The sequence below is a fragment of the Neoarius graeffei genome, chromosome 4, assembly GCF_027579695.1.
Source record: "Neoarius graeffei isolate fNeoGra1 chromosome 4, fNeoGra1.pri, whole genome shotgun sequence".
NCBI classification, from domain to species: Eukaryota; Metazoa; Chordata; class Actinopteri; order Siluriformes; family Ariidae; genus Neoarius; species Neoarius graeffei.
The window spans coordinates 51370849-51396855 of NC_083572.1; the positions used below are offsets into that span (position 1 = coordinate 51370849).

The following is a 26007-nucleotide window of genomic DNA, read 5'->3' on the forward strand; positions in this document are numbered from 1 at the left end:
ACTGCGCATTTACGTATATTTTGGCCATTCAGCCAATCACATAACAGCAGATACAGGTCAAGAGCTTTGGTTAAAACTCGCATCAAACTTCAGAATGAGGAAACAGTGCTCTCAGTGACTTTGACCGTGCCATATTTGGTGATGTAGTCTGACTATTTTAAAAAACTGCTGATCTCCTGGGATTTTCACACACAAGAGTGTAGAGATTGCACATTGCCTTGTCTTTTTCCAATCGTCTACTATCCAGTTTAAGTGAGCTTGTGGCCACTATAGCCTCAGATTCCTGTTCTTGGCTAACTGCAGAGGAACCTGATATGATCTTCCACTGTTGTAGCCCATGAACCTAAAGGTTTATTGTGTTGTGTGTTTTGAGATGATTTTCTGCTCAGCATGGTTGTAATGAGTGGTTATTTGAGTTAATGTATCCTCCCTGTCAGCTCAAACCAGTCTGGACATTCTCCTCTGACCTCTCTCATCAACAAGCTGTTTCTGCAACCCATGGGGCTGGGTTTTTTTTTTTTGCTTAATAGACTCTAGAGCTGGGCGGCACGGTGGTGTAGTGGTTATTACTGTTGCCTCACAGCAAGAAGGTCCTGGGTTTGAGCCCAGTGGCCGACGAGGGCCTTTCTGTGTGGAGTTTGCATGTTCTCCCCGTGTCCACGTGGGTTTCCTCCGGGTGCTCTGGTTCCCCCCACAGTCCAAAGACATGCAGGTTAGGTTAACTGGTGACTCTAAATTAACCGCAGGTGTGAATGTGAGTGTGAATGGTTGTTTGTCTCTATGTGTCAGCCCTGCGATGACATGGTGACTTGTCCAGGGTGTACCGCGGCTCTCGCCCATAGTCAGCTGGGATAGGCTCCAGCTTGCCTGCGACCCTGCACAGGATAAGCGGCTACAGATAATCGATGGATGGATGGATGGATGGATGGATGGATGGATGGATGGATGGACTCTAGAGCTTGTTTTATATGAAAACCCCCAGAGATCAGCACTTTCTGAAATACTCAAACCAGCCGATCTGGCACCAGCAGCCATGCCACGGTGGCTGAGATCACATTTCCTCCTTTTCTGCTGTTTAACATGAACATTACCTGAAGCTCTTGGCCTGCACCTGTATGGATTTATGCATTGGGCTGCTGCCACATGATTGGCTGACTGGAGAATTGCAGGTGTTCCTATATCAGTTTTCTTTATTATATACAGTATCAGTTCACTTTCTGAATGTGATATAACTATATTTTATATGTAAATAAAAATAACTTGAATTCCCACTTCTATGCTTCTATCATATCCTCTGAGTAGCTTTTGGATTCTTGTCAGTCTGATTTCAATTAAATCAAAACTTACTATTATAAAGTTCAATCTGGGTAAATAATGGATGGGGGAAAATAATAAAATTAGGTCACAATATGTTAGAAACGTCCTTTTTTAAATCAGGTAGACTGTGCTTTCAGTTCATTTCTAAATATTTTACGATTGGTGTTGATATCTTATGTTTTGATTTGTTGACTTGTTGCAAGAACACCCACATTGAATGTTTAACTTCTTTAAATTATTTGTGCTTGGAGATAAATTGCCATTAAACAGACTTGTATTTTTCTTTTTTCCATCCAAAAATCAATGAAGCATTTACAGCTGTGTACAGTGCCTTGCAAAAGTATTCATCCTCCTTGGTGTTTGTCCTGTTTTGTCACATTACAAACTGGAATTAAATGGATTTTTGGGAGGTTAGCACCATTTGATTTACACAACATGCCTACCACTTTAAAGGTGAAAATTGTTGTTTTATTGTGACACAAACAATAATTATGATGAAAAAAACAGATATCTGGAGTGTGCATAGGTATTCACCCCTGCAAAGTGAATACTTTCTAGAGCCACCTTTTGCTGCAATTACAGCTACAAGTCTCTTGGGGTATGTCTCTATTAGCTTAGCACATCTAGCCACTGGGATTTTTGCCCATTCCTCAAGGCAAAACTGCTCCAACTCCTTCAAGTTAGATGGGTTGCATTGGTGTACAGCAATCTTCAAGTTATGCCACAGATTCTTAATTGGATTGCAGTCTGGGCTTTCACTAGGCCATTCCAAGACACTTAAATGTTTCCCTTTAAACCACTCCAGTGTAGCTTTAGCAGTATGTTTAGGGTCATTGTCCTGCTGGAATATGAACCTTCATCCCAGCCTTAAACCTCTGGCTGATTCAAACAGATTTTCCTCCAGAATTGCCCTGTATGTAGTGCCATCCATCTTTCCTTCAGTCCTGACCAGCTTTCCTGTCCCTGCAGATGAAAAATGTCCCCACAGCATGATGCTGCCACCACCATGTGTCACTGTAGGAACAGTGTTCTCAGGGTGTTGGGTTTGCACCACGCATGGCATTCCCCATGGTGGCCAAAAAGATAAATTTTAGTCTCATTTGACCAGAGAATCTTCTTCCATGTGTTTGGGGAGTCTGCGACATGCTCTTGGGCAAACTCCTTCAGTGTTATCGTTGGTGTCTTTGTTGCATCTCTGATTAATGCCCTCCTTGCCTGGTCTGTGAGTTTTGGTGTGTGGCCTTCTCTTGTCAGGTTTGTAGTGGTCCCATATTCTTTCCATTTTGCTATAATGGATTTAATGGTGCTCCCTGGGATATTCAAAGTTTGAGATATGTTTTATAACCCAACCCTGATCTATACTTCTCCACAACTTTGTCTCTGACCTGTTTGGAGGCTCCTTGGTTTTCATGTTGCTTGCTTAGTAGTGTAGCAGAGTCAGGGTCCTTCCAGAACAGGTGGATTTATACAGACATCATGTGACAGATCATGTGACACTTTGATTGCACACAGGTGGATCTTAATCAACTAATTATGTGACTTATGAAGTGAATTGGTTGGACCAGCTCTTATTTAGGGCTTTCATACGAAAGGGGGTGAATACCTATGCACACTCCAGATTTCTGTTTTTTCATCTTAATTATTGTTTGTGTCACAATTAAACAACAATGTGCATCTTTAAAGTGGTAGGCATGTTGCATAAATCAAATGATGATAACCCCCCCAAAAATCCATTTTAATTCCAGCTTGCAATGTGACAAAACAGGACAAACACCAAGAGGGATGAAGACTTTTGCAAGACACTGTAGGTCTGTGTACATCTGCACCAATGAGTGCTATTTTTATACATTACGCAGACAATTAGAGGGAAGATTGTAAGGTGATTTCTGCAACGTATCACTGCCTTACACAAAGAACATCAACACAAAACCAGCTGTACATTTTGAGTTGGTGTGTTAGTACAAGATGATATTTGAGCAGATACCCACTCTGGCATGTGTAATGCATTAGCTATGTATAGATTATGCCTGTTGTCATGTTTTCATTGTGCCAGGCCAGACTCCTTCATTCACAGTAATTTGCCAAAATGCATTCCTTCAAATCTCTTATCTCACTTGTATAATGACAGATAATTCTGTCCAGATACCTTCCCTATCAAGAGCCAGGTTTTCGTCTTCATGACACTAACAGATAAGTCTACATGGATGTAAAACATAGCACTTGCTCAAAGTTTATTTTGCCAAATATGAAATCTCATTTGTCAGTTTGATATTTCCATTGATCAAGCAGGAACGTCAAGAACTTCTAATTAATTCCAGCCTCGTCTTTCTGTTTACCCTTGTACATTTTGTACTATAAATTAGCTACAAGTCACAGAGCTGGTAATAATATCTGAAAAGGAAAAAGATATGTTTTATTCAGAAATCTTAATGGCTCCCTAGATTATTAAGCTACAGAAAAAAGTTTATATGTATTTCCACAGTTGTCTGGGTTTAAATCAACTTCATAATCATTCAGTCTCTGGGAACTTTAAACTTGCCAGCACTTAGTTGTGGGAATCTACTCTTGGAAACACTGAACTGATTTTGTGATCAGTGATTTAGACTTGGGCAGGTCTAGGCTTTACCTTGGACAAGCGGTAGCACATAACTATTGAATGTAATATTTTACATTATGTTAATAATATAATGGTAAAAGCATTATTTTTGGAACATTATGGCCTCTTTCTTATTAATCCACATACATCTTTTGTGGCAATTTCCAAGCTTGGACCACATGGGAAAAAAAAAAAACGACAGACTGTATTGTTTACTCCTACTTTCCCAGAGTTTCAACATCCATGGTGTAGTTTTGGAATATGATTAATCATTCCCAGGGCCAGAAAAATACTCCCAGCTTTTTCTTCACTGTTTTTCTAGGCCATCACTAACTGTGTTGCAAGAGGTTGTAAGCTTCATATGCAAGTTTCAGGCTCATCTGACTGAATGAGAACATGAGTTAAAAAAAAGAAAGAAAGAAAAGAAAGTGCACTGGGTGATTTTGAAATATGTAGCACATCATTTCCCTTGACTAACTTTTCCCTTCGACACTTATTTTGTGTTGGTCTGCATAAAAATCGGATTAAATTGGCATCAAAAATGGTTTAGCAGTCTGTAGTAGCAGGGCAGTTATGGATCAATACATCGTATACATCATATTTTTGTGGATGTAACTAACTTTAAAGTGAATATTGAAATATTTGAAATCTTAGTCACATTTTAAATAAGCAGCGACGTTATCTCTCAAAGTAATCTCTGCGGTAATGCTAAAGGTGTACCGTGAGTTGGCCTCGTGGTTAGCGTGTCCACCTCTCAACCGGGAGATCAGGAGTTCTACTCGCGGTCAGGGCATACCAAAGACCATCATAAAAATGGTAGCTACTACCGTCTGGCAAGGCATGCTGGAATACAGATGCTAGTAGGGAGTCAAACGCTCGTGGTTACCAGAGGACTAGCCCCCCACTGTAACCCTAGCTGTATAGGTGAGAGGCTGAGGGCTATCGAAATGGAGATCAGCGCCACACCCATATGCCTTAAAGCAGGGGTTCTCAACCTTTTGCAACCTGGGCCCCACCAAAGCTGGTTCATTGCAGTTGGGGGCCCCTCTTCTCGCCCCCCCCCCCCCCCCCCCCCCCAACACACTCACCCGCAGTGACGCCACCCGACCTACAGCATCTTATATCGACCGATAGATAGATAGATAGATAGATAGATAGATAGCCCTGGGCTAGATTGTTATTATTATTATTATTATTAGTAGTAGTAGTAGTAGCAGCAGTAGTAGCATTATCCATTCCATAGAAATACATAGGCCTATTATCATTATTAGGCTATTGTTATAATTGGCAGTAGCACCACATTTCTAATCTGCTTTCGGGCATTATTATAATTATAATTATTATAATTATTATTATTATTATGGCCTATTATCATTACTAAGCTGTTGGCAGTAGTACAAGACTTATGTTCTTTCAGGCATTATTATTATTATTAGGCCTATTATTATTATTATTATTATTATTATTATTGCTCTTGTTGGTTGTTGATATTATTATTATTATTATTATTATTATTATTATTATGCTATTATTATTAATAGGCATTATTATTATTATTATTATTATTATTATTATTATTATTATTATTATTAGTGTTTTTATTAGGTATTTTATTAGGCTTATCATTAGCTGGCTATTGATATCATTGGGAATTGGGACCAGGCGTGAATTTAGGTTTTACTTTTTACTGTGCCTTTGTGATCTGCATTTGCGTTAATGCGAGACCTGAGCCTGCTTTGCCTTACAAAGATCCTCGATTCTTGGCGAAATGTTTGACAAGCACAGTCTCAAGTCATCCTCAATTTGCGCACGATTGCGATATTTCGTTTTGAGCGCAGTCATTTTTGAAAATCCTGCCTCACACAAGTAGGTCGATGCGAATGGGATGAGCAGTTTCAAGGCTACGTCACACAGTTGCGGGTACTCCTGCATCAATGCTGCCCAGAATGTCGAAAGAGGGCATGAGGTGAAGACTGCCTTAAGTCTACTGTCACTCTTCAGCTCAATAAGCTGTTCCTGCATGTCAACTGGAAGTTCGTCAGCAGTACACACAAATGGATCTCGAACCCACGCAAAAGAGCGATAATCCTCTGTGAAGTATGCCGCAAACCGTTTTCTCATTACCGACAGGTGCTCTGACGCTGCTTGAAAGACAGATGAGAAATCGTGGGAAGTGCCTGCATTACTGATAAAGTCTGCAAGGCTTGGGAACATATCACAGTTCCCCCGACTGATGCGGCCACACACACAAGATTTTATGATAGATTGATGATAGATTTTATAATAGTATTGATTTGTATGTAATAGTCCAATGTCCTGCATTTTGACATGGGTAAATGTGTTGCATCTGCTTAGCTACTATAGCCTGTTAGCCCCAGATTTTTTTTTCCTCCATACATGAAGCCTACTCGCGACCCCCCTGGAGTACCTCCGCGACCCACCAGGGGGGCGCGCCCCCCCGGTTGAGAACCACTGCGGATATGGGACATGGATTTTTACCTGGGCATAATTATGTATAAAGGGCATAAGAAATGCCATCTAAATCACTGCAGGGCGTCAAAAATGTGAAAATCATCACATTATTCAAGTTTTTTTATACATCAGCATAAAACAAGGATTCGTTAATGAGCTAGGTGGTCATGTGACCCGTGATGCAACAAAAACTTTCCAAGGAGCCAGCGCTTGGGAATCTAATGTAAACAGGTTACCAAAATGGACACCATTGACAGTGATATTCCCAATGTTTCACAGAGATGTGAAGTTAGACCCTATCAATTCGAACCGATAGCTGGAAATTCACATGAACATAGATCTTGTCTTTACTCTGACGGGTCAGATGATTCTGAGAGTTCATTCAGCCCCCATGAAACTGAAAGCGGTCGGCTCGATAACACTTCCTGGTAAGTTAAAAACAATTCTGCTCAAAGGCTAATGATCTGTTGAAAGAAGTATTATTTTTGTATCATACATTGAAAGTTCATCATAGATCTAGCTAAAGTCCGTTGCAAGCTAGTTTTTTTTTTTGCTGATATTTTTCGAGATTGATTGAGATACAATGCTTCCAGAGTCCGAGATGAAAACATTCAAAATGGCGAAACGAGTCAGAATTATGATAATCAATAATTGATACACCCAAAATTATAATAGTAATCCTTACCTCGGCTTTCAGTCGCTTAGCGCAGAGGTCTTCAACAGGGGGGTCGCGAAATCACACCGGATCACTCGTATCAACAAAAATATTCCTGCCCTGTCCCCTGGCCTCCGTGCAGGGATGCAAACAGCGTGCCTTTCGGCGGATGCCGCCTTTTTCACGGCTGAATCGCGCAGAACCGATTTAAAAAAAATAGCGATATTAATTCATGAAACATGAAGTATAAGGATGAGAAAAAAACAGTTTAAATCGGGAAGCTGCGCACATTTGTGCAGCCTGGCGCAAATGTGCGCAGCTTCCCGATTTAAACTGTTTTTTTTTTTTCTCATCCTTATACTTCCTGTTTCATGTTTCATGAATTAATATCGCTCAGTACCTGAGTATTAATGTTGAAAGAATCCTCAGTGAAATGGTCCGAACACAGTTTGTGGGAAACAGTAGGTGCAAAGTTTTTTCAACAGGTGTTCTGTAAAGTTATCCTACCTCTTGGATTTGTCCTACCAAGCCTACTGCGCATGCGCGAAGCCTACTGCGCATGCGCAGGTGAGCCCACACTTTCCTCAGCTTCGGGTCCTTGGGGAATGCAAAAAAACTTACTCCAGGGCATTTCCCATTGCAATTATTGCAACCATAAGCAGCACAATACACCATGATGTCCAATGTATGATGTCCAATGTACTTTAAAGACTATAAAAACAATTTTCTTGTCATCCACTTCTCCATTCATCTACCCGCTTGTGCTGTGCCCGAAAGTTTTTGTGACGTATGATCACGTGACAGCGGCTCTTCCGGTTGCAAAAAATGCATATCGGAGCTCGAGCAGAAATGCCATGTAATCATCACGAATATAACGATTTTGCTGAATTTAATAGATGATTTTGTATTTGTTGATGCAATTAATTCATATTTTTAATGGAAAGAAACTGATATAGCGTGCTTTTATGTTTCATGTCCCATATCCTTTAAAGAGTTGGTTAGTACTGGGACAGGAGACTGCCTGGGAAGACCAGATTCTGGCATGAGAGGGACTTTGACTTTTTTGAAAGCTAAAGGTGTCTGGTTAATGTAATATCCAAAGGCAGTTGCTTTTTAAAGACTCTGGTGTGTCGTTGTATATCAGGCAATCCTAGATGACAGTAACAAAGCATTGATCTCTAGTAATTATTCCAAGGAAGGCAGCTGTGAAGGTTTTAAAATGGTTGCGTGGTCAGACATGACATATGCCAGGCTTTAAATCAGTAGATCAGATCGATGTATCCACTTTCACCCAATGATACTTGGCCTGTAATTTGATGCCCCTCAGGGTTTAAAATTTGGATCTCAATTTTTGGTCTGTTGTCCTATAGTTTAACCATTTCCACTGGATTGTTCACATGACTGGGTTTTGTCTGGATGCCAACTTAAAAGAAATGCAACAATTTTTACACTGAATGAGTATCATATACAACTGTAAAAGAGACAACTGGATTCATGTGTTCACAGATTCCTAGCAGACTAAGCACAGTTGGAGTAAAGACTTCTTTATACACAATACTGAATTTCTTGCTGATTTAAAAAAAAAAAACACACATCATGGAGGTTGTCTGTGATTTCACCTGCAGAGACAGAGGAAGTGTAGCAAGTTTTCCAAAATCCTGGAATGTTCTTCGAGCCAGTTTCCCTCAAAAACTACATGAAAGTGCACCTAAGAGAATTCATGCAGTGTTAAATGTAAAATTATAGTTAGATTTTTTTTATTCGTTGTTTTACTGTTTACTTCTCAATATAATAATTATTTGAAAGTTTACAGTTCATTATTTTTGAAGGCATCTTTGATTTACAGAGTTTCTTTATATATATTATAAATCATATTTTATTTAATGTGTTTATACACACACACGCACGCACACACACACACACACACACACACACACACACACACACACACACACACTTAGGATATACTAAAATCAATCAAGGGGCCAGCTCCTTTTCAGCTTTTGTCAGGTTTTGTCATTTATTTGGTGTAATGGCACAAACAGAGCAGCCTTAGCCTTGGGGATGCTCACGTGTCTACTGACAGCTGTGCTGTTGGCTGGCCTGAGCCTTTCAATGGGCTGCAGATGTGGGGGAAACCTCTCCTGAGAAAGAGTGGTCATATCAGCCAGCGTCTAAAACTGTGTCTCAAATAGCATACTTCTGTACTATTGCAGACTTTTCACTGTACATTACTGGCAGTCATACCCTATTCCCAGCCATACTAAGCATACAGATACTACTTACAAACTGTATAAACAAGAAAACCAATCTAACAATATTGAAGAGAAGCAAAGATAAATCTGAAAATTGAACTCCAAAGCAGAAAGTCCACATACAGCTCCAAAAGTCATGAACGCATGAAAGCGAAATGGGGGCACAAAAACCAAGTGAGCTGAAAAAAGCTGTTCTGTTCACTTTCACAACATTTTAAATCTCCAGACAACAATGTGGCACATGAGAATGAGGCACAGAGATGCACAAAAAAAGGAGAACAAGATTAGAGTGATGCCCACATCTGGATTTTCTGGAACCTGGAACAGACTACTCAAAACAAACACAAAACATACAGAAGCACGAAGCATAATACCCCTCCCTCCCCGGAAAAGTTAATACAGCATAAAAGTGTTCACAAACAACTCACTCACTCACCTACCCACCTACTCACCCACCCACTCACTCACCCACCCACTCACTCACTCACTCACTCACTCACTCACTCACTCACTCACCCACTAACTCCCCCACCCACTCACTCACTCCCCCACCCACTCATTCACCCACCCGCTCGTTCACTCACTCACTCACTCACTCACTCACTCACCCCCCACCCACTAACTCCCCCACCCACTCACTCACTCCCCCACCCACTCATTCACCCACCCGCTCGTTCACCCACTCACTCACTCACTCACTCACTCACTCACTCACTCACTCACTCACCTATTCACTCACTCACTCACTCACTCACTCACTCACTCACTCACCCCCACCCACTAACTCACCCACCCACTCACTCACTCCCCCACCCACTCATTCACCCACCCGCTCGTTCACCACTCACTCACTCACTCACTCACTCACTCACTCACTCACTCACCTATTCACTCACTCACTCACTCACTCACTCACCCCCCCACCCACTAACTCACCCACCCACTCACTCACTCCCCCACCCACTCATTCACCCACCCGCTCGTTCACCTACTCACCTACTCACTCACTCACTCACTCACTCACTCACTCACTCACTCACTCACTCCCCACCTACTCATTCACCCACCCGCTCGTTCACCTACTCACTCACTCACTCACTCACTCACTCACTCACTCACTCACTCATTCAACCACCCACTCACGCACTCACTCACTTTTCAGAATTGCAAGACTCCAAAAGGTTGCAAAGTGAATAGTAGTGCCAAGGCCTCATTCTCAATGGTGCTGTAACATAACTGGTGCTTGACTTCTTTGAGAACTACCGAACTGGGTGGTCAACCCCACAAGCATCCAACTGTACAGTAGAGCACCTGCACCAGTACCATTAGCATCCACTTCAAGCTTAAATGGTTTTCTGAAGTCTAGAAATTACAAGGGAGGTATAATATAACTAATAAAACACAACAAAGCTTTGTGTCAAGCTGTATCACTCCATCTCACCATGAATTAATTAATTTGCAAAGGATAAGTTCAAGAAGAAGAAGAAGCTTTTATTTGTCACATGCATACTCAAGCAAAGTGAAATTCATCCTCTGTATTTAACCCATCTGAAGCAGCAAACACACGCATGCACACACACAAGTGAGCAATGAGCACACACACATACCCAGAGCAGTGGGCAGCCATGCTACAGCGCCCAAGGAGCAGTTGGGGATTAGGTGCCTTGCTCAAGGGCACTTTAGCCCAAGGCCACCCCACGTTATCCTAACCTGCATGTCTTTGAACTGTGGGGGAAACCAGAGCACCCGGATGAAACCCACACAGACACACGGAGAACATGCAAACTCCACACAGAAAGGCCCCCCCATTGGCCACCTGGCTCGAACCCAGAACCTTCTTGCTATGAGTCAACAGTGCTAACCGCGACACCACCGTGCCGCCCAACAAGACAACTTAGTCTTATGACTTATAGTACCTAATAGCAGCTATAAACAGTCATTACCTCGCTAGCGTTTCTTTTTCTCTTTCTCTGGAAGTTAATAAGATCTTTAAAAATCCTGCTTGTCATGTTACAGAGAAACCAGAAAGGACAGCTCTCTGTCCTAAAGAGGAACTTACAGACAAATTGCTGACACCCAAGACTCCTTCCATAAATGTTATATAAACCTTTTTCAACAGAAAGCTTCAGCATATCAATGATTAGTCTTTGATTATGTTGGTCATCTGCCATACAAGTCCAAGTGAAAAAGCTGTTATGCGATAACGTATTACAACAAGCCCATTAATATCAATTTCCAACCTATCATTTGACTTCCAACCAGCACTACTGTCAAAGAAAATGAATCATCACTTTCTGGTCGAAGATTGAAGAATTCAAGAGCACTGTGGTATAATCAACAATAATTTAATTGGATCAAAAGAAGACAGCGTTACTTAAGTACAACATAGCTGGGGTTTGTATTTTATGAATTTCTCATGTATAATCCAGTTAAAAGCATGTTCTATGCCATGAACTATTCTTCTTGTAAAATAAAGTCAATGTGTGTGACTGGAGACAGTTCATCACGAGAACATGAACAATATTTTTCTTTGTAGAACTTACTATGATTATAATCTTTTTGAAGATGTAATAATGACCGTTCAGTCAATATTTCTGTAGTTTTAAAATAAGCTTCAACACTCCTTTATATATCCTTTGCAGGGCTTGAAATTCGCGGTGGTCCGGTCACCCTAGGTGACTTAATTTGTCATTTGGCGGGTAATTCCTGTCACTAGCCAGCCCGGCTGGCTAGTTGAAAATAAAAAATATATATGAAGTGAAGATTCAGACTAGGGCTGTGCGATATATCGAATATACTCGATATATCTGCAAAAATTCTGTGTGAGATACATAAAATTATTATATCGTAACTATCGAGTATTTTATGGTCATCTGCCAACTTGCGTTTGTTTCGTGTTTGTTGCGTTTGTTTAAAACCTTTTCTGGTGGTTTTCTCCCTGTCCCTCAGGCAGTAACGTGAGAGGCTGCCTAAGGGTAAAAAAAAAACAATAACGTCACACACTCGCCAACCAATCTCGGGCGGCATCTCGGTGCTGAAAGGAACTTGCGGGAAGATTTTCTAGTTTCGGTTTACAGCGCTGACTCAGTTCGTGCAATCGCTGGTGTTGCATAGGCTACCGTGTAAGCTCTGTCAATTTCAGCGACAAATTAAAAATGGAAGTGGACGAATTGGTTCCTAAAAGAACTAGTAAGGGGTCAGTCATCTGGCATTTTTTTGGATATCGCGAGGAGGACGTGGAACAGCAAATGCCAATTTGTAAAGCGTGCAAAAAAAAACCTGTCATCACAAAAGGCAGCAGCACTACAAATATGTTCCATCACCTGAAAACCCACCCAGTACAGTATGAAGAGTCTCTTAAACTCCAAACTACTTGCCCATGAGCTAAACCCCCCCCCCCGCTAAACAAATGACAATAGCGGCCTCGTTCTCCAAAGCCACCCCATATGTTGCAATTTTCAAGATTGTTTTTTCAGTTTGTGCTACATCTTTGTTGAATAAAAATAGTCTTATTTCAACTCAATTGTGATTAATTACGAACATGAAAATTTAAAATGTGTTGTTGAAAACCACCTGTAAAGTTAACCAAGAATGTTATTTAATCTGCAGGGATTGTAGTGAAAACAGTAAAGAGTAAAAGTTAGATTTAATGGGGTCCTTTAGAGGAGATTTCAATATATCGTATATCGTGAAATGGAGAAAATGTATCGGGATATTCATTTTTTTCCCATATCGCACAGCGTCAACTAAAGCCACCACATATTAAGCGTGTGCCGTGTCTGTGTTAATCAATGTGTTTATCGGCAGGATGGAAAATACCGAAGAATTCCGAATCATATCGTGTACGAGTCAGGCTGTCGGTTTTTTCACTACTGCGCATGCATATAACGCATCTTGATGAATATCGCAGTAATCACGTTATCATATTCAATAGATGTGGCCACATTATCACCCATTTAAACACGTGTTTTTGTTGTTATTTACATCTACATCTGCCAAAGCTACGTTGCGATGTGAAATTTTCTGAAAGGTGTACAGAAACCGCCAGAGACGGGGACAAAGCGACTTCGGTCTGAAGAGGAGAAAAAGGCCACCGATAAAGCGTACGAGAAGGAGAAACGACAAAGGACTTATAAGCAAACGTGGGAGCAGGGTAGGCCTTGGCTGCGATACGATTTTTATGGAATAATTAATTTTTTTCAAGTTGATTCCTAGTCAATACGAAGCTCCTAATGCTTTCTGTCTCATAAATGGTTAAATACAGAAAGCATGTTGGACATATTTTGGGTGCTATAGTCATGATGGTAAGTATATTTGCTTTCAATACTCGTACACCAAGTTGCCAAGTTTTCCAATATATTATTATTTGTTGATATTATATTATGGTGCTCTGTGTTGTTTTCATTTATGTATTTAACAACAGTATCAAAATACTCGGGTCTTGAAATAAATGCACATTAGTCATGAACAATGGTAACTACTCTCTTTTGTGTTATTTTTGACAAGTATAATTCATACATGAACAAATTTTGGCTAGTTGATTTTCTGTTTGGCGAGTTACTTTGGAAGGTAACTAGTCCGGCTGGCTGGTGAAAAAAATATATGAATTTCGAGCCCTGCTTTGGCAAGTCCATAGTTTCTCTTCCTGTGGTGATCTCTACAGGAAGTTTACTGAGCACTCAGTGATGTCATCAGATGTAGCCACTAACACGGGAAGCCTACTGGTAATGAAGGAAGACAATAGAGGGTATTCTTTTCACTTCCTTTTAGCCATCAAATGGTTTGTGTGACTTTAGAATTACCCCCACAATCAGCATGGGGTCGACAAAGTATATCTCAGTGGGAGAGCTTTAAGGCTTTTCTTTACACATACTGCTAACCAGGTCAGTTGCCCCAGGCATTTTGCAGAGTGCTCATTCTCAGTCATGCACGCTAAGGATGATGAGGGACTAGGGCATTCAGAAAAGAAGAGGGAAAATTAATATCTACGGTACATTTGAAGCACTCTGTCGCCATTTTCACGGTGCATTGTGAAGTGCTGGGAATCTACAGTCCTAATGCCTGTTGTGATTTCGGGAGCATGGTTGCTATAGAGACGGCTTTTCCAGCAGAGCATTGTGGAGTACTCCACAGAGATATGTACATGGACTGTCATGTACGATGATCTTAGGGATCATCTCAAAACATCTCATCCATAGCAAGTATAGATGCTACAAGATGAGGCTGAATGTCAAATGGTATAAAGGATGACTCGTCTTATTTGTAATAGAAATTGATGGAAAAAGCTTTGTTTTGCTGAGGCTGGATTTGATTGAGCAGCAATATGACTTTCTGCATTCGAGTCTCAGCAACTTGCGTTGTTTGATGCCTCTTTGTGCTTTGATCACAAAAGTGATAATGGAAAATCTGGCTTGCTTTACTTTGATAGACCACGTCTGCTCCAGCAAGCATAACTGTCCAGTTATGGAGGACAAAATAACCGAGACAAGAGTTGAAATCTTGCTTTCTTGATTATTTTCATTTTCGCTGACCTTTTGCTTGTATTTTATAGACTCATAATATGTATAACACGTTAATATATGGATAACACATGGATATAAAAACCTATTATGAACAAAAACGCAGTATACTATCTTCTGTATTTTAAATGGCATGAGAGGTTGATTTAACCATCTAATACAGTAACAGTGAATTTAATGACTGTGCATATCCGGTGGGGGAGGGGATGGGAGAACAAAGGGTTCAGGATAAATTGTGCGGAAACATATTAACTGATGTTCTATATTAAAGCTGGACTAAATTCAAAGCATACACTGACTCATTACCCCATTCTTCTCACACGTTCTGCTGAGAATGAGTGAAACATTGGTAAATGTTACCTAGTAAGAGAGAGGGAAAGAGTGAGGGAGGGGGAGGATGGAAGAGAAGAAAAGGGGGAGGGATTGTTGTTGCGTCTGCCTCTGCTGCTACCCGAATGCTGTGCATTTCAGCTGTAGTAGGGTCTGGTGAAGGGAGGAGAGAAATGAATGAGAAAGAAAGAGTGCAGAGAGACAGAAAAAAAGGGAGAGCTAGGGTAGCAGTGAAGCAGCAGGCAGACAGGAAGGCGTAAGGAGGAAAAAGCAAAGGGAGGACAGAATTAGCATTTTCTTCCTGCCTTCTCAGAGAGGGAGGAGGAAAGAGAAAGAAAGAAAGAAAGAGCTGAGCCTGTGGATTCTCCTTCTTTTCTTTTATCCTCTCCTCCTTGCTGAAGCTGCTCTAAATGCTCTCCCATAGAGGGAGAGCTTTGGGGGTAGCGTAGAAAAAGAGTTTGGCTTGCATACTAGAGCGAGCTAGAGGCACGCAAACATACATCCAGGACGGAAGGCAGAGTTGCAGGCATGGCTGCCAAAAGGGGCAAGTCAGGAGTACCACAGAATGTGGCACGGAGCGAGCTAAAGGTCTATCGTACAGGTAGCACAGAGGGACGCATCCCTGTGCCCACCAACCTGCGCAAGCAGAGGTCTCTGACCAACCTAGCTGTTCTGACGGATGCTGAGAAGAAGATGCAGCTCTACGAGCCCAAGTGGTGCGACGACATGGGCAAGGCCAGCACTAGCCATCTGAAGACAGGCAAGCCGAAACCAACAGGCGGAGGAGGAGGGCCTGGTAGTGCCCAGCTATCACGGAACCTATCCAAGTCAGAACATTCTTTGTTCCAGGCCAAACCCAAGCCCTTTACCCCACTTGCTGCTCCTGGTGCCCTGGGGAAGACCCAGAGCCGCATCCCCCGGGGTCCATATGCGGAAGTAAAGCCTCTTAGTAAAGCTGCAGATGATGGAAAGTCAGACGATGACATCCTTTCCAGCAAGGCAAAGGTTGCAGGTAAGAAGACTGCAACTGGAGGTCAGGTTGACTCTGAGGCCAAAGACCAAGGTGAGGAAGGTGGTGATAAGCCCTTTTTGAAGGTGGATCCAGAACTAGTGGTCACAGTTCTTGGAGATCTGGAGCAGTTACTCTTCAGTCAGGTGCTTGGTGAGTACCTCACAGTGGGTTGTTTGGGTTTTTTTTTTTAAACTATTGTAGTGTCTGCAGATTTCCAAGCTTCAACCAAATCTGTTCTCAACAGCTAATCTAACTTAACATCACCTAACCTAAATACAACTGGGGGAAATGCCTTCTATTAGCTGTTGTGCTGATGATAGGAGCACAGCTTGGTATGGACAAAGTTTTGACATTACAACCTCACTTACGGTGTTTGCCCTTGGAGAATTCTTACACTTGGTTGTCAGAGACTGCCCTAAATCATATAGTGGGAGCGATACATGGAGAAACAGCTGTGCACTACAGGGCATTGTTCTCTGTGCATTTGCTTTGTTGCAATCTGTTTGCTCTCTAGCACTTACGTCTTTCTTGTGGAAAAATTGTAGCTCTAGATGATCCCTGTGTGTCATATCATGATTGTTGGAAGCTGCTTGATGGCGGCATTTGGCACACTGATCTGCTTTCTGTTGTCTGCTCACTGCAGTGCCTAAGTGTATGCATGTGGGTGGGTGTGTGTGCTGGTTTTCAGGACTGGTGTTGCTCTACTCTGAGCAGTAATGAGGTAATGGCTGCTATCAGGGAATGGCTGAAGAGAGGGGAGTAAAATAAATCAGGCTATATTGAATTAATTTTCAGTTTACACTGATGCGCATCCTTATTTTCCTCTGAGCCCTGTATCTACAGCCATTAATGGTGCAACCTTGTCTGTGATAGCAAGCATGGGAAAGTCAGATACCTATTTGCTAATCAGCATCAAATCTTTTTGGACTCAGAAGCCATTGAGGCACATTATGCAGGTATATCAGTGCATTATCATTCATTATATTGTGTGCCTCAAGACAAAATTTTCATGGAGTTGTTTGTCCACTGTTGATTTGACCTGATTGTTGGTGTCATCGTCATCATTTCCTAAAGGATGATTGTATTAGGTTCGGCTTGGGTGTTTTTTTCTTCTCCAACATGTGAAAAGTGTCGGAGAGGGGGACAAAAAGCTGATTTCTGCACTAACTAAATGGTCAAATGTGGCTAAGAAAGACAAATAGTCTATTTTTTTTTTAAAAGGCCTTCCATCTTTTTGAACAGATGACCGCTGTCAAGTGTGTCCATCATCTAAGTTCTTTTAAGGCGCACTAACTTAGGATGCAAATGGCAGCAAAAGTAACTGCAGCTTCATCCCTCTGAGTTCCATATCTTTTACTAGAGCGGCGGCTACAGTTATCGACAGTCCATAATTATCAACACTTTTTCAGATTTACCAGTAAAAAGCAATTTTACAAAGGTGAGTTTCAGTTACAACAGTTATTATTGGTCAATTAATCAACCGGAAGACCCGCCCTCACCCTTTGAGCTTGTCGTCTGATGACAGCTTGTTACCTGAGATGGAATTTTCTTCAGCACGATCAGCAAGTCGAGAAATACCCGAATGTTATCATCACAGGTAAGCATGGTAGAAAGACAATGGACATGTTTTTACTGATCAAATTCACTGATATTTCATGATATTCTTATCGAAACCTACTTTGTTTCTTACTCTTTCTTTCGACAGTCGCCATTTTGTGTCTAAACGCGCGTTTGAGAATCACGTGAGGTGTCGATAAAGGCCAATTTATGCTGACAACCAAGTCCTCGCAGATAGCGTCGCAGACAGTGTCTGCGTAGCCCCCCCCACCTTCGCAGACGCTCTGCGCGCACCTCCCAAAAATTGTGACCACCGCAGAAGCCTCGCAGACAGCGTCGCAGACAAGACGGCTCTGATTGGTCCACTCTACATCCGCTGTACACGCACTTCCGCTTCCCTACTTTCCCTGTTTGTTTTGTTTTCACGACCGCCATTTTTAAAAACACGAGCGAAGATGGAGCAGCACGAAGAGCGGTTGATTGAGGAAGTGAGGAAGTACGTACATCTATACGACTCCAGTTCTAGTCATTATAAGTAACCGGAGGATAAACACTCCACTAACCACACCCACCAACTACTCCTAGCGATTTCACGACTTCGCGCCCCCTTGCGTTGTGGCGGTGAATAACATTGCGCATGCCTATTACTCCCCGCTCAACGATAAATTACAACTGTCTGCGAAAAGCTGTCTGCGAAAGCCTTGTCGCAAGAGCATGCAGAGGCCTTAATAGTGATCACTTTCATCGGTGTCCACCATTATCGACACCCTGTGGAATTAAGCGACATTTACAACTGTTATGGATCGATCTTTGTGTAACATTGTTGAATTATATGAAGTACTTTAAAAAATAAAAGTGCTGTGATTTATATATTTTTTTCTGATCCATAACAGAATGGAATGTTTATAGAGTATTTGGAATCCTATTGCAATAAATAGAATTAGACCAGAATTAAATTCCTAGTATATAAAAAATTACATGCGTGAAATATTCAGATTTTTCTATTCCATTGAGAATTTTTTTTTTGCAGTTTGTTGTAAATATCTACCACATATTACAATATCAGTAGACATTTTATATTTTTAGATGTACATTTAAAATCTCAATAAAAAAAAATTGACCTTTGACCTGGACTTTCATGTGGTTACAATGTCAATTGCCTGTTGACATTTATTGGTAAACTACAAAACTAGAAATTAATACAAACAACAACAAATGATTAACAAAATCCTTAGAAAGTGGGTAGAAAGTGGAACAAAAAGATTTTCTGACAGGTTAAACATTAACAGTTCATTTGTTTACGAACATTAGAATTATTTCCTCATTTATGTAAACACCGACATCCATATATTTATATAAAATATATTTTGTACTAAATATAAGTCTGTGTAAAACAAAATTTAAATAAAAGCTATGTTTTGTTAACTGAATACCACATACTGATTATTTTTTTAGAAATAATCATCTGGTTGTCGATAATTATAGAACAGTGTCGATAACTGTGAACAAAGGTGTCGATAATTGTGGAATAGTGTCACGTGATCGGATACGCTAAGTAATCGCGAATCAACTCTTTTTTTCCAGTGGAAGTTTGAGTAATTATTAATGCACAATTTACGTATTGAAAGTCTTTTCTACTTTTGCAATGGCCAAAAGATCTTTAAGGTGTCGATAATTGTAGCCGCCGCTCTACTACCAAAAACATTTTAGCACCAAATCTTTGATTGTTTTATATAAAACAGGAATGCACAATTTGCTAGAATTACCAGTGCAATTTTGTGACATTCCTGCTTTAATAGTCCAACGAACCTTATGGATTGATTAAGGTATGCTTGAATAAATGGCCAAACCATGCTGAGCCCATATTAGTGACCTTAACCGAGACAGACCCTTTTCATAACTATTAGCAACATTATTAGTCTTTAACACTGACTGAGTTCAACTGAACTGGCTTGAGTTTCCCAAAAGCATCGCAGCACAAAGATCATCGTTAAATGGTAGCGCGAGCAGCACAATGAACACTCTCTCTCCGAGTTAAGATGCTTTTAGCATTAAGAGGCTTTTAGGAAACCAAACACTGAACAGCTTCTCAATATACTAGCTCCCTAGCAGATAGTCAACAAACACGTTAGGTATGTGCATCAGCAAACATGCTTCTCATAGCTATTCTGACACAACAAAGTGAACTATTCCATTATATATATCAATATGGGAGGTACTGTTAGATAGCCAGGTAGCTAATGGGGAAATGAACCAAGTACACTGAACAAAAATATAAACGCAGCACCTAAAGATTTTATTTATTTTGTACATCCGATACTGATTTTTTTTTTCTGCCCACATCAAATTATAGTATAGCATACCAGTAAACATTTTTGGAAAAAAAAAATGTCCCTCTACTCAAGTTCTGAGCAGTGCCCAGACTTGAGATAATCCATGATCCAGTCGGGTGTGACCATTGCAGACAAAAATTTCACTGAGTAATGCATGTCATGACCATCCTTTATGTGGGGCCAATAAAAGGCCACCCTAAAATGACAAAAATGTTCAAATGTCAAGATGCCACAGATGACCAGAATCAACCGGGAACGAGCCATTGGCATGCTGCAGGCTGGAATGTCCATCAGAGCTGTAGGGCGTCATTTGGGGGTGCTATTCCACGATAGTCCACCTCCGACGACGATTTCAGCAGCATGGCACCACAGACAACATGCCACATGCACGCAGGCCACGTGTCACCACTCCAGCACAAGACCGGCATATCCGTCTGACCCACCTGCGTGTTCGGTGCCGGACTGCAACACGGACCGCAGATGAGACCATGGGGAGACACAATCGCAGGGTCAGCGGTCAAACTGTGAGAAACCGACTCAGAGAAGCTGGCCTCCATGCACGTAGACCTCATCGAGGATTGGACCTGACTGCTGGGCGACGACGTTCTCGTCTGGACTGGGCTCGGGCACATAGAAAATAAAAATGAAAATGAATTTCTATCTGAACATTTGTATTTCATAAAATATGGACCGCTGCGTTTATATTTTTGTTCAGTGTACATGTGAATCCATACATTTCATGACCCTACTGGTTAAAGTAAACCTAGGCCTATATAGGCAAGCCTAGCAAATTTGCTTATTCTATAATTATTTTATAAATTCAAGACAGATCGGTACATTGAATCATAACATGGATAGAAAAAAAATAATTTCCATTAGATAGATATCACATTGCCTAAATAGGATAACAGCATCTTCAAAATGAATGATCTAGTTGGCAGTACTGTGCATTTTGCACTGCCAGTACTGAGAGCTGCTAAACTGTTTTGTTGTTTCTAAACCAATGACAATAAAGTTCTATCTATCTATCTATCTATCTATCTATCTATCTATCTATCTATCTATCTATCTATCTATCTATCTATCTATCTATCTAATGTTAGATGCAAAGGAAGGTATAGCGATTATATACATGCTTGTTGGCCCGAGTATCAAAACAACTGCCCAGTGAAATAGTGCCATGGTAATATTCACCATCATTGTGAAGATAATATTGTTATTGTTATATATTAATTAAGATTTAACTATAATTTATTAGCAGTACATTTGACATTGCTGCATTTGTTCTTCCGCTGTCAGTGCCATCTGAAATTGTCGTGCTGCTGAGATGCTGCATCTATACTGACCACACCTGTTATATAGCACTTCTTTTGTTACTCCTATTCTATAAATGAGGTGATGTAGGCGTGTTCATGCTATCAATTTATCCTAGTCATTTGACATTTATTAACACTTATTAAAACGTAAATAAAAACAGAATGCAACGATTTGCAAATCCTTTTTGACAGTTGAATGCAATACAAAGACAAGATATTACATTTTCAAACTGAAAAACTTTATTGTCTTTTATAAACACACACTCATTCTAACTTTGCACGTTCCAAAAAAGTTGGGACGGGGCATGTTTACCACTGTGTTACAGCACATTTTCTTTGAACAACACTCAGCAAGCATTTGGGAACTGAGAACACTACAGTGTTTTGCAAAAGTATTCATTCCCCTTGGTGTTTGTCCTGTTTTGTCGCATTACAAGATGTAATTAAAATGGATTTTTGGAGGGTTAGCACCATTTGATTTACACAACATGCCTACAACTTTAAAGGTGCACATTGTTTTTTTATTAGACACAAACAATAATTAAGATGAAAAAACAGAAATCTGGAGTGTGCATAGGTATTCACCCCCTTTCGTATGAAACCCCTAAATAAGAGCTGCTCCAACCAATTCACTTCATAAGTCACATAATTAGTTGATTAAGATCCACCTGTGTGCAATCAATATGTCACATGATCTGTCACATGACGTCTGTATAAATCAACCTGTTCTGGAAGGATCCTGACTCTGCAACACTACTAAGCAAGCAACATGAAAACCAAGGAGCCTCCAAACAGGTCAGAGACAGAGTTGTGGAGAAGTATGGATCAGGGTTGGGCTATAAAAAAATATCCCAAACTTTGAATATCCCAGGGAGCACCATTAAATCCATTATAGCAAAATGGAAAGAATATGGCACCAATACAAACCTGACAAGAGAAGGCCGCCCACCAAAACTCACAGACCGGGCAAGGAGGGCATTAATCAGAGATGTACAGAGCAGGGCTTTATGGAAGAGTGGCCAGAAAAAAAGCTATTGCTGAAGAAAACACATTTGGAGTTTGCCCAACAGCATGTGGCAGACTCCCCAAACACATGGAAGAAAATTCTCTGGTCAAATGAGACTAAATTTGATCGTTTTGCCCATCATGGTAAATGCCATGTGTGGTGCAAACCCAACACCCGGAGAACACCATTCCTACAGTGAAGCATGGTGGTGGCAGCATCATGCTGTGGAGATGTTTTTCATCTGCAGGGACAGGAAAACTGGTCAGGACTGAAGGAAAGATGGATGGCACTAAATACAGGGCAATTTTGGAGGAAAACCTGTTTGAGTCAGCCAGAAGTTTGAGACTGGAACGAAGGTTCATATTCCAGCAGGACAATGACCCTAAACATACTGCTAAAGCTACACTGGAGTGGTTTAAAGGGAAATATTTAAATATCTTGGAATTGCCTAGTCAAAGCACAGACCTCAATCCGTGGCATAATCTGAGAATCTGTGGCATAACTTGAAGATTGCTGTACACCAACGCAACCCATTTAACTTGAAGGAGTTGGAGCAGTTTTGCCTTGAGGAATGGGCAAAAATCCCAGTGGCTAGATGTGCTAAGCTAATAGAGACATACCCCAAGAGACTTGCAGCTGTAATTGCAGTAAAAGGTGGCTCTACAAAGTATTGACTTTGGGGGGGGGGGGGGGGGGGGGGGGGGGGTGAATACCTATGCACACTCCAGATTTCTGGTTTTTCATCTTAATTATTGTATGTGTCACAATAAAACAACAATTTGCACCTTTAAAGTTGTAGACATGTTGTGTAAATCAAACCCTCCAAAAATCCATTTTACCGGTAATTCCAGCTTATAATGTGACAAAACAGGACAAACACCAAGGGGGATTAATACTTTTGCAAGACACTGTAATTATTGAAGTTTTGAAAGTGAAATTCTTTCCAATTCTTACTTTATAAACGACTCAGTTGTTCAACAGTTTGGGGTCTCTGTTGTCAAGCCAGTGTATTTGTATTGCGCTTTTATCAATAGACATTATCACAGAGCAACTTTACAGAAAAGTAATGACTTTAAAAATATGAACTAATTTTATACATAATAAATTTAGTTATCCCTAATGAGCAAGCATTATCGTATTTTGTCCTTCATAATGCGCCACGTATTTTCAATGGGAGGCAGGCAGGCCAGTTTAGCACCCTCACTCTTCTACTATGAAGTAACCTTATATCGTGACTCATATTGGCAATGAATTGCAATTAAATATTATACTTATTGGCCTATTCAGTTTTTAGCCATGTTGAATTTAGTTTATTTGGTCCACGGCAAGCGTCACTTATCCGCGCGATCTTCATGAGACTTGTGCAAGACTTTGAAACCTGAAGTGTCAGCCAGGTGTCAGTGCTGCCATTTTGAAAACTGTTTTCCAAATGAAATATTGCACAAAAATGAGTTTAAATGACGATTTACTGAACACTTGAACACTTTTTTCAAACTTTCCTGATCGCTATCAAAACAAACAAAACTTCCGGCTTGATTACATCAGTGTTCGAAAGACGCATACATGTCAACCTATACGGAATGTCCGTATTTTATACGGATTTGATTCAATAAACGTAGTATACGAGCGTATAAATAAAGTTATATGGATTCTTTAAAAAAAACTTCAATATTTATTTAGAGCTATAATCAATTCCTACGATGATAAACGTACTGTACAGCACAGACAGCCAGTAAAGAGTCTTATGAAATCGCGCGTTATCTTGTGGTAGCGAGACTTCGTTCCACTTTTGATCATGCGCACACCGCATTGCGAGAATCCCGCCAACCGTGAAGTCATAGACATATAAACAAAGACGCCGCCTTCTGTGTAGAATCATACGTCATCCTCGCCGCCATATTGGATGTGGCAAAGTGGAGATTCTTCAGCCGTCTCTGGTATAGCGTCTAGACAGTAGCCGAGAATAAAGATGCCTCATTCATGTGCTGCGTTTAACTGTACCAACAGGTTTACCGTCCAAACGAGATCACATGGGATTACCTTTCACAGGTGAGACTGGAAAAATACTTTGTATTCATTCTGAAGGTTTATTGTTATTAATATTGAATAAAAAGTAACTGGGATATATCATTGTTAATTATCATTCAAATTTTAGGTAAATTATTTTAATTTGCATCTTATACGGATTTTATAAGGGAAATACGGATTTTGGAGGTTGGTTATACAGGTTTGATTGACCAAAGGTTGACATGTATGAAGACGGTGCGCGCGTCTTTTGACAACGTTGGCAGATGTTGGCCACTTTGATTTCCGCTGTATGTTTTACTTCCATCTTATGATGTCTCACAGAGGTCTCAAAGAATATCGTTTACGGCCATTGCTTTGACATATGGACTGATATATTACATAGCATATTTCAAACACTCATAACTTGCTATAGCAGTGACAAAATAGCTATCAGGAATGCATTCTTATCTTTAATAAAAAGAGATAAATAGAATTTTGATGATAAAAAAAATTTGCCTTCAGTCCTCCTTTAATAGTTTCAAGTGATATGTATGTAATTTACATTTATATTTTCCTAAGAACAGACATAAGTGTGGACGCTATACATGGAAGATTTACACTTTCATGTCTTGGTTTTCTGTCTTGGATCTTTGACGTTGTTTGCTGGGAAGTTCATTTTCACGGCCGCTCCTTACTTAAATGACTTGTTGGCTAATGACAGTAACCTCTGGCCTGGATTCAACATATTGACTCAGGGAAAATGGGGCTCCTCCAACAACAGTCTACATAAAGGGATATTGCACCATCTAGTTAGAATTTCAAGAGAAATGTTACACAATGACTGAACCTCAGTGATGGGAACAACCAACACATCCAAGTAAAAAAAAAAAGTGGTGATTTTTAACAATATAACCAATTTGTTGTTGAACAGTGTTTATCAGTATACCGAAGACTACAGTTCAGTAGTATAGTACATCTCGTCTCTTCCAGTATCATTTCAAACATGCAGTTCAGGGTTCTGTGCCACATAGTCCAGCATAATGGACCTCCTTATGGACTTCTTCACTTGTAATCTTTCTCAATCATGCCAACAGAAACAGCAGACTTACACTTGTATGGCGACCATATTGGGATAAAGAATAAAACATTAGTCTTCTCTGTGCATGCAGCTGCTGTGTTATAGCCTCACGCAGCTGGATTGGGCTCTCGGCCCGTGCAGAAACTGTGACTGAAATATCTACAGCAGGACAATGGGTTGAATTGAGAAGCAGACACAAGAGACAGAAACTTAAGAGCCTGTGGATACATTTGGCTCCTCGTGCTTGGCTGTGGTGCACTGTACACAACAGACTTCAGTTGAGTTGGCAGCATTAAAAAAAATGGTAAAAAGGATGGACAGAAACAACAACAAAAAAGCCAGAAAGACCTGTAGCCAAGTCTAGAAGGCACAATGTGTCTTTGGTGTTGCATTTCTTAGAAAAGGGCAAATTAACATGCTGAGCATAAAGATTGTGTTTTGGTAGAATACACAATGAGAAACCTCACTGTGTTTCGAACATCTAACATACCCCAGCTTGAGGAGAGTTAAAAGGAGCAAGGAGACTGCAGTAGAGGCAGAAGCACGGAAGTGGA

General features: G+C 40.6%; 1 protein-coding gene across 6 annotated transcripts in view; it reads left to right on the forward strand.

The window, feature by feature from the left end:
* The first annotated feature begins 15320 nt into the window (after positions 1-15320).
* nav1b (neuron navigator 1b) overlaps positions 15321-26007 on the forward strand; it is a 178511-nt gene continuing 167824 nt past the window's right edge. For 4 of the 6 annotated variants that reach the window (XM_060919339.1, XM_060919340.1, XM_060919338.1 and 1 more), the window contains exon 1: positions 15322-16306. In XM_060919339.1, the coding sequence (XP_060775322.1) occupies positions 15673-16306 (634 nt within the window). In that variant the 5' untranslated portion in view covers positions 15322-15672. Of the gene's footprint in view, positions 16307-26007 lie in introns of all 6 variants that reach the window. The other 2 variants (XM_060919337.1, XM_060919342.1) reach the window with 2 other exon arrangements.